The 10,470-nt window shown below is 37.4% G+C and overlaps 1 protein-coding gene across 2 annotated transcripts in view; it reads left to right on the top strand.

The window, feature by feature from the left end:
* LOC111868559 (sushi, von Willebrand factor type A, EGF and pentraxin domain-containing protein 1-like) overlaps positions 1 to 10,417 on the top strand; it is a 29,494-nt gene extending 19,077 nt beyond the window's left edge. Inside the window, exons 1-3 of one of the 2 annotated variants that reach the window (XM_023859436.2) lie at positions 6,054 to 7,247; positions 8,624 to 9,541; positions 10,141 to 10,417. In XM_023859436.2, the coding sequence (XP_023715204.1) occupies positions 9,239 to 9,541; positions 10,141 to 10,329 (492 nt within the window). In that variant the 5' untranslated portion in view covers positions 6,054 to 7,247; positions 8,624 to 9,238 and the 3' untranslated portion in view covers positions 10,330 to 10,417. Of the gene's footprint in view, positions 1 to 6,053; positions 7,248 to 8,623; positions 9,542 to 10,140 lie in introns of those variants that run through there. The other variant, XM_023859355.2, reaches the window with a different exon arrangement.
* Positions 10,418 to 10,470: the final 53 nt, after the last annotated feature.

The following is a 10,470-nucleotide window of genomic DNA, read 5'->3' as shown; positions in this document are numbered from 1 at the left end:
GTATCAACAATTATATATATATATATGTATTATCACTTTCACACCCAGAAGATTACATCACATATGAAAAATCATGAAAATCTGAAGTCTTAGCTCCTTTTTTTAATAATTTTCCTCTGTCATACAAGAACACGGTGATATTTCTCTCTAGCTTTCTCAGTAAAATGTTGGACCAAAATGTTCTGTCATTACCCTACTATATTGTCTACAAGATGAACATTTTAGCATAGTTGGTTAAGGCATTATACTACAAGGCATAAGATCGCGGGTTCGATTTCCATTGACATAACTGTTGTTCCATTTTAATATTATCTTCCACATTCAGTTCTTTTTTTAAATGTCTTTCTATATGGCTTCTACATGAAAATTTGATTCATAGCCTATATATTTCTCAATGCCAACTCAATTTAATTACTTTCTTGTTATAAGATCGTAAGCAGTAGGTAACATATAAACCATAGGGCTTCCTGTGATGGAATTTTTCTTAATTACTTATCCATCTTCTTTAATCAAGTGTCTCATCTGAACTCTTAACTAGTTTCATCCGTGCTTGCTATGGCAGCCCCATTAAGACTTCTGTATATGTTCTGTGTAGTGTGCTACCCAGAGTAATGCTAGATTTTATAAAATGACACAGTTTTCTATCAATGGAATTTTATATCATCTGACTGATACTGATATGCTCTAGGTTCAGTTTTGTTAAGCACAATATATCACTGTGGTCACGGTGCAAGGGCCTAGAAAGCCCACCCCTTATACATTAATTCATTCAATTTTGTGCCTTCTTTTAATCCTTAATTTGATTCTTCCAGTTTATTTGTAACTGCATTTTTATATACTTTATTTCTTTCTTCTTTCAGGCTCTTTATGTCTTATATTTCCTTCATTTTTATATCTTTCCTTGCTTCTTTTCATTGTTTACTTCCCTTTAAAAATTAAATAATAAAAACTTTGTGGGTATTTACTTTTCACATACTAGTAGTATTACTGGGAAGTTAAATAGTGGAGAGTGAAGGGGCCAGACATTTGGCATTTGTGAAGATTTATGAATAGATCGAGACTCATCTCCTTGCCTTGCAGCCGTGGTTTTGTGCCCACTGTCATTTTGTAAATTTCATGGGTTAATAGTTGGTCTTCGGCATTCGGCAGTCTCCAAAACGGTTTAGAAGTGGGGGATGGGGGGTCTTGAACGAGAGATGCGCATACGTCGGCATGTGAACCCCGTTTTATGGTAAGTTCACGCCGAAATATTATTTAAGCCAACGATTTAATTGTTGAATAAATCACTGCATTGTCAACATCCAGAAACCTTTTGTATACTTTTAACATAACTCCGTGGTTTTAGTCCGCAAACGAACTATACCGTCCGAGCGACCGCCGCTTTTCGGCGAAGTTAGTGCCAGCTTTAGCGGATAGAGGATGTCGCGTGGTCAGCGCAACGAATTCCCACTAATTTCGGTTTTCTACATCGGAGCCGCAATTTCCTTGAAACAGCTCCTCAATTATTCTCATGGGGCTGGGTGGATCCCGTTCCAGACCCACTACTTCTCAGAAAATCTTTTAGCGCCCGGAATCGAACCCGGACCTCTGGATGTGTAGCCAGGAACAGTGACCACCAGATCACAGAAGCGGTCTTATACTTATAACATGCTGTAAGAATTTTAAAGTTCAAATGTCAGATTAATTGTATGTATTTACGTGTATTTGTATATTAAACAACACTGTAAGTAACCCGGACTATGTGGCCGCGCCATTGCTCAAGCGGTTAGTCGCGGCGGCGGTCCGGGTTCGATCCCGGGTCTGGTCAAGTGGGATTTGTGGTGGACAAGTGGCGCTGGGGCAGGTTTTCTCCGAGTACTTCGGTTTCCCCTGCCAATCTTCATTCCACCAATTGCTCCACAGTCACCCTCACCTATCATCTGGGGCTGGTACAATAGGTGAGAAGTGGCCGCAGTACAAGGGACTTAGTCCCACCCCACTAGCAAAAAAAAAACCGCACTATGTAGCATCGAATGATTGTATGAAAGAGAACATTGAATTGGAATGGGTGTGGAAGGAAAGTTCTTGTCATGGTTTAAGATATTGTTTCGGTATATGCACGGAAAGACTGAGGAAATTCACGAATACCCTAAATTGGTCTCTGCCAAAATTTGTACAGTGCATCCCCTACGAAATTCAAGCCAGAAAACCCCTTATCTTCTGAAGAATACCGTCTTTTGGGATGTGGCGCCGTGTAGATATTATGTGAACCGACGTTTCGGAGGAACATATCGCCTCCATCTCTTATTTGTTCGGTCAATTGAAATCTTCTTTCTTTAATATAGCAGTTCCCAAACTTTTTCGGTTCACTGGCCTCTTGGTTCCAAAAACTCATTCTCAGGGCCCCCTACTGTACTCTATAAAAAGCATTCTTCAGAACAGCGGTTTGCACAACCAAGTAAAATAATAGTAACAAATTAAGATAACATCTATTAAATATTTCACTATTAGCAAATTTTGGCGTGAGTGATACCAGTTTCCCAATACGATGGGGTACCCAAAAGAAACCGAACTAATTTTTTTGTGGGCAGAGCTTTTGTAGTACCGCGTTTTGCCGCTATGAGCGCATAGAGCTAACATTCCTGAGTCGATAAGCCGACTACCGTTGCTTCAGAAGGTAAGGACTAGTTTCGGCAGAGTTTATAGTGACAACTGTTTTGTGTGATCGTCGTTTTTGCAATGGCCCATTTTCGTGAACAGCGTGCGGCGGTGAAATTCTGCTTTTTGCTCGGGAAAAGTGGAACAGAAACTCTTGAAATGTTAAAAACGGCGTACAAGGACGATGCTATGGGGAAAACTCAAGTGTTTGAGTGGTTTTCCCGTTTCAAAAATGGTGAAATGTCAATTGATGACAAACCTCGTTCTGGTCGTCCTTCCACGGCCCGAACACATGAAAATGTTGAAAAAATTCGTGAAATCATCAAGGAAGATCGACGACGGACCATTGAAGAAATTGTGGAGCTGTCGGGAGTGACTTGGAGCTCAGCGGCCAGATTTGTGGCAGTCGGGTGACTGGTTTTTCCATCATGACAATGCCCCTGCTCACACAGCCCTGTCTGTACGACAATTCTTGACCAAAAATGGTATGACCCCTGTTCCTCACCCTCCATACTCACCCGACCTTGCCCCGTGCGACTTTTTTTTTGTTTCCTCGAATGAAAAGAGACATGAAAGGAAAAAACGACGGAGGCGCTGTTAAGCATCTCAAAAGATGAATTTAGACAATGTTTTGAAAAATGGAATAAAAGAGTAGACAAGTGTATTAGTGTAAGTGGAGAGTACTTTGAAGGGGATTGAAAGTTTGTGCTTAAAATTTGAATAAATAAGTTAAAAAAAATAAGTTCGATTTCTTTTGGGTACCCCCTCGTATCTGGGCTAAGTCATTTCAATCGTAAATAAGTGAACAACGATCTCAAAGGGGCCCGCCTCCAGCGTCACCTGCCGCCTCCTAGCTTGTTAGTTACCCCCGGGGGCGGTACAGCCCTCTTTGTGAGCCACTGGTTTAATGCATGTAGGATATAGATTCATAAATTTGTGACACAACTGTACTGCTTCCATGTGTGGCAAGTTATGACTAGCAGGCTGGACGTTTTGTAGCCCCTAATCTGTATGAAACTCTTATGCGTAGAAATGCAGCAGTGATTGATGATGACAGCTGCTCCAAGCAGTCATACTGGAAATAATCTGAGTGCAAGAATGGTCTAATGACTGTTGTTGCCGAATGTACAGAAATAACTGTAGCTAATGTGAAAATGCACAAGTAAGTTGAATTGTACTGACTTGATTATGAATCTTATTATCTCTTTGAGGAGCACTGGGGTTTTCTCTTTGCTCTATATTCAAAATTAGTCTGAATTATTGATCATTTAGGTTGTTTCTACGGAAGTAGTGCAGGTTGCTATACAGGGTGTTGATGCTATAGAGGTTTCATTTGTATCATCTCAGCCAGCTTCAGGTCCGGAGTTTATATTAAAGAAAGCACAATTTGTGTTATTAATACAAACACTCTTTTTGTTTTTACATTTCCATTTCCTTATTGATATTTTCTCCTTTAATGTCACTTCCATTTTAGTCTTTATCACTTCACGCTTTACACCCCTTCTCTTTCTCCCCTATAAGAAATTTATTGCGTGAATGTGGCCATCTGAAGGACCAAGAATGAGATGGAAAGACAACATCGAGCTCAGTGTTGGAAAATAAGTCGTGAAGAGAGGAGGTGGATGCAAATGATTCAACATTATGTCTGACAGACCGGGAAAATTCATTTAAGCAGTAACTGTATTGACTCTTACTCAGGAATTGTCTGATTATGTTCTTGTCTGGGACACTGAACTTTCCATCTGGAGTTCTTATGGTTGTTCTCCTAAAAAACAAACTCCGTGGCTTTAGTCCGCAAGCGAACTATACCGACCGATCGACCGCCGCTTGTCGTCGAAGTTAATGCTAACTTTAGCGGATTGAGGGTGTCACGTGGTCAGCGCAACGGATCCCTACAGCCGTTAATTTTGGTTTTCTAGTCTGGAGTCACAACTTTTCAGTTCAAGTAGCTCCTCAACTATCCTCACGAGGCTGAGTGGATCCCGTTCCAGACCCAGTATGTCTCAGAAAATCTGGTAGCACCGGCAATCGAAACCGGGACCTCTGGATCTGTAGCCAGGAACCCTGACCACTAGACCACAGGGCGGTCGGTTGTTCTCTGACCCATATATTATTAGAATGTTGTATTTGACGTTCTCACACGATTCACTATGAAGAGCATTATCTTTTAAGATATAATTCATTGTAGTCCAGCAGAAGTTCATCAACATTTTGGGGGAACATATGCCTCCATCTTCAGAGTCAAAGAGGAGTCCAAACAAGTAGTCAGCAAGGAGGAAGCCGAACAATTAGTCAGCAAGAAAGAGGTAACAAGCTAAGGAAACCTTGAAACTTTGGTCAGCTTCTCCCACACTCCATGGCATTACACCACAGAAGATAATACTCTTCATTATTAGAATGGTTAGAATCAAGAGGATGAGGTGGGCTGAGCATGTTGCAAGAATGAAAAAGGAAAGTACATACAAAATTCTGGTAGGATAAACTCCAGGAAAGAAACCACTAGATGTAGAAGGGATGGTAATTTTAAAATGTATCTTGAGGAACTATGATGTTTACCTGTGGATTGGATTTGTTTGGCTTAGGAAGGGGACCCGTGGTAAGCTCTTGTGAATATGGCAATGAACCTTTGAGTTCCATAAAGTATTGGGAAATTCTTGAGTAATTGAGCATCTTTTAGCTTAACAAAAAGGGCTCAACTCCATGAAGTTAGTTTTCTCACTGCCCCTAAGCAAATGTCAGAAGAGTACAAAGTAGTTAACTTTCAGTCCAGTGTGACATACAGGTTTTACAACACTTCAGTCTTTATTCGCCTTACATGTTTCGATTCAAAAGAATCATCTTGAGAGGCCCACCACTATGAGCAGGAAACACTGTCACATAAGATGTTTTAACATTATTCACTTAGGTTATGAATAGTGTTCACTATATCACAGTTTGCCCTATGCAGCCACGCTGACGTGTAGATTTACGTATGATGTTTCGTTTAAGCGTATTTGCTGGGTATTCAATTGGGGTTTCCCACTGCACGCAATGTGATGTTCAGTTTTCCATAAAATAGCTTCCCTTCTCGTAGTGGTGCGCCTCTGAAGATGATTCTTTTGAATCGAAACATGTAAGATGAATAAAGACTGAAGTGTTGTAAAACCTGTATGTCACACTGGACTGAAAGTTATCTACTTTGTAATTGATAGTGTGACGGACCAGAATGAGACAAATCAAATTTGTCAGAAGAGTATCTGAAGTCAGACAATGGCCACTTCCTCATCCTTCCAATTTAATTTATTATTCACTGATCACCCCATTATTCGACACCATACAGTTTGAGCTATTGACAGCGTTGTTAAATAAATCATAAATAAAGTAGATAAATGTGTCTGATAGTGGCTTTTGTATTAGTGGTATTGAATTTTGAGTTCTGATGTCATAGAATTAGTTAGGAAGATAATTGAAGTTATGCTGATTGAGTAGTAGGACCACACCATAGCTCAAGATATTTGGGAACTAGTGCTAAGGAGAATATTTTGACATAAAATGAAGGAAATAGCATGAAAACAATGGGAAAATGTACAACCAGAAGCTTCATAATTCATCTGTAATTTTAAAGCTGTTAAACAGAGGATGATAGATTCGAGGATATAGTATTGCATGGAGAGTGTATGCAATTCATATAAAATTTTAATCAAAAAGGCTCAAGGGAAGAGACAACTTTGGAACCTTTATCAATTATGACATTACAGTGATGATACCGCTTCATTTTGACATAGATCACTTTTCAGTCACCAGCCACTATTCCTCTGCAGCTGTCTTCTTACTGTTTCCCCTCTAGAAGCATGAGTACATGGTGTGCCTAAATAAAGTTCTTATTTACTTCATTTTCACAGATACACATGTATAGCACAAAACAAAATTTTAGTAATTAAACTGTATTCGTCAAATGAGATATGTGCATTTGTTCTCTCATGAGATGGGGTACTTCTGTAGAAAATGCTGTGATTGATACTAATCATTGTTATTTTATGTTATTATGTTTGTTCTCATCAGTATTTTTATTACCGATATTGTAGTTCTTACTCCTGCACACTACTTCTATTTCTGTAAAGTATGTCAAAGCATTATTCAACATAAAACCATAGGAAATAAGCCAATAAAATGATTCTTTTTAAATTTCTTGAGTTCTTGGAGATCTGATGCTGCATTAACCTCAAAGAAAGTTGAACTTACTTTGTTATCAGTCTGTTGTTCATGAGAAGTTATACAGTTGCTTATTCTTTTCAAGTCTGGAGATGTATGGAAACAAAAATGCTTTAACATCCTCTGCAGCCTAGGTACTGTTCACAGATATAGAGAAAAGTGATGCTTGTAAGTAAAGCCTTGTACGTTGGAAAAGTACAAATCACAGCGTATTAATGTTTAAATGTATTTTAACCAGAATGGATTACTATTTCTTTAATGATTTGCACCGGTGATTGTACTTGTGTCATTTTTCCGATCAACTGTCATTCATGTCTTTATGGTGGCATTGAACTTCAGGCATCAGTTCGAGAGGACATCTTGTACATGCTGACTGTGTATGACACTGTGTGGTGTGTGGTGTTGAAAGCAAATTATTTGTAAGTATAGTTCTCAGGTTAGGCAGATAAAACCTGTGAGAAATTGCAGCATCTTCTGAGTCTTATAAAATTTTAATTATAAAACAATATGATATTTTAACAACATTAAAATTAGATTTTATATGTATGTATGTGTGTATACACACACACACACACACACATACACACAATTATATTGCTTATTCAACAGAATTTAAAAAATTTCAGTATTAATAAATTTAATGTAAAATATCAAATGGTATCAAGAATGACAATACTCATGTGCCTCAGTCCCTTCCTGATCCATGTAAGAAATACTGACCTTCAGTGTAGACTGGACAGTGGCCAGTTATTTCTGGTTAATTAATTCATAGACATATGATTCTTTTGTCATATATTGATCATATGTAATGAATATACTCTTGCAGAAAAGTCTTTGCATATTTGTCTTGTTCTCAGTATAAGTATTCCTTTTGTCTTCGTTTCTATTTTAATAATGTTGATTGTGGACTTTGTCATGGTCTTGACCTTGGACTTGGTTGCAATGTAAATGTTGTCTTGGTTCTGGTCCTAGTTGTGGCCTTGGCACATTTCTTGCTCTTTGTCTGGGCTTTGGCCTTTGTCTTAGCTTTGGTCTTGGCCTTAGCCTTCATGTAAGCTTGGTCTTGACCTTCGGCTTTGTCTAAGCCTTGTTCATGGTACAGGTTTGAGCCTAATCTTTTTATCGATCTTGGTTTTGACCTTTGGATTGTGCTTTACATTTCCTGTTGCCTTGGTATTGGCCTTTTGACTTAGATTTTGTCTTGACATCAAATTTTCTTTTGGCCTTGAATTTGGTTGTTGCCTAATAATTTGTCTTTCAATTGGCCTTAGATTTTGACTTGATTTTTATATTGGCCATGTTCTATGCTTTGGGCTTGATATTTTTTTATACATATTGAAGAGAAACCAGAGTTTGGCTTGACGTTAGTTTTAGTCCTGCCCATGTCCTTGGTCGTGGTCTAGATCTTGGTCTTGACCATATGATTGGCATTTGTGTTGTCATTGGTCTTATACTTGGCCTTTGGATTAGGCTTGAAATTGGCATTCTCTTGACCTTGAGTTTTGCAGCATGGACATATTTTTTTCCCTATTATTTGAAAACCAGATGAAAGACCTGAAGATGGCACATGTGCCAAAACATATCATCTTAGACAGCAACTCCTTAAGCTGAAAATGGTGTTGTGCTGACAAGAATGAAATAAATATTATATCTAGTGATTTACACAACAGACTGCAGAAAATGAGCTAAGAGGATGTACTTTTCATATGTATACATATTTCTGAAAATAACAATTGTATTTGTAAAACAAAATTATGCAGAATGTACTAAAGATATAATGTCTTTTTTCTTGCAGGGGGTGTTTGGAAAGGGCACATTAAAGATTGCGATTGTCATAATACCTGATGCATTCAGATATACATGTATACGAATATAGGCTGTTCAATAGTGTGCCTTTCTTATGCATTACATTTTTGGCAGCATATATCTCATTACATGAAGTGTATATGTACAGAACTTCAGAGTCTTAAGTAAAGTCAGTGCTTAAGAACAGCACATTATGAGAAAAGAAAAGATAAAAATGATGCTGACATCCAAGCTGTTGTTATAATAAAGTAATAAAATGCATTTAAGAGAACTGAGAAACAATTTAACTCTTGTAATAAAATATACATTATTTTATGTATTAATGAACGCACCTTTATGAGTAAGAAGAAATGCTTGCTGTACCCTTCAAAGAAAATAATTAAGAACAAGGATTTCAGTATTATATATGGAAACTAGTTTTGTGGTTTTAGTGTTAAATCCAGCTGTGTAAATTGAAGTTCTTTGTGGGGTGGAATCAAGTTTAAGTATATAAGCTTGTGTTTAATTCCTCACATTAAATGGACTGTATCTTTATAGCTAGTTTCACTAGTATGCAAATATTGATACTCTGTATGCAATTGGAAGCTTATATTCAGCACTATACATGATCTTCATGCTGACTAAAATGCCAAGTCACATTCTTCAAGTGTGTGTGTTCATTATGGTTCTCTGTAACTGGCTGGTAATTGTGGGATGCTTGTTGGATGATGTGACAAAAACGACCGGTTTACATGAATTTGAGCTGGGTGGCAATGAGATATTTTACAATGCTGGACAGAGACCCAAAAAGAAACTCAAAGACACAGGTTCAAAACTGGAGAACTCAATTTTGAAATCAAAAGTTGAAGTATTAGGAGAAGTGCTGAAGAAACATGTGAACAGCCTACGAGCAGCAAATAATAAACAGGTTGGTAATGTGAGATTTAAAGTTTTCATTGTAGTGACATGTAAGTTATAGAGAAGAGGACTGTAGTGTACAAAGGGACTTAACTTAATCTCTCTGGTAGTTTTGGGATACAAACAATTTAAATTGGGATTAAATTTTTTGTATGTCACACGGCAATAGTACAGAAACAATACTCATTCAGGAAGGTGCTGTATGACTCAAAACAATTTTTAATCAAAAACTTAGAATGACTAGACAAGTGCACCTATTTCAATTATTGAACCCCCTTTTTAAATATACATATACATTTTGCACTGAAACAAGAGGCTCCAGTATTTGGAAACAGGAAACTTAATTTTAATTAACACAAGTAATTGCATTCTTAAAAGGTTTGATTTTTTGTGACAGTTTTAGTGATAATATGATCTTTACATTTATAAATCTAATCATTTTGTGTAAATAAGATTAGTGTCATAATTGTAAAGTTGCATTGAAAATGGCGTATATTTGAGTGATAATTATTACCTTGTAATCAAGTGAGAAGTAAGGTATGATTTGCAGGATTATTTTTTAGTATGTTATGCAATCTAAATATAAATTTATAAAACTCTGTTTTTCAGGTTGAGCTAGTGTTTCTTGTGGATTCATCAGCCAGCGTGGGTGCAGAAAATTTTGAGAGTGAGCTGAAGTTTGTTCGGAAGCTGCTTGCAGATTTTACTGTCTCTGAGAATGCTACACGTGTTTCTGTGATAGCATATTCTTCCCCTGACAGTGTGGTAATATTTATTCGACATTTAAATGTACCATAAAATGTATAGGTTACAGTGACATTAATTCTTAGGTACCTGAGTTGTCTAACCCTGAAGTTCCTTACATATTCTATGTATTGGTAAGGTTCAGAACATAACTAGACATACCAGTATATATATATACACATACACACATACTGG

The sequence above is a fragment of the Cryptotermes secundus genome, unplaced genomic scaffold (genome assembly GCF_002891405.2).
Source record: "Cryptotermes secundus unplaced genomic scaffold, Csec_1.0 scaffold112, whole genome shotgun sequence".
Classification (NCBI taxonomy): Eukaryota; Metazoa; Arthropoda; class Insecta; order Blattodea; family Kalotermitidae; genus Cryptotermes; species Cryptotermes secundus.
Note: the sequence above shows the minus strand (reverse complement) of the source record. Positions and strands in the feature narration are given on the sequence as shown.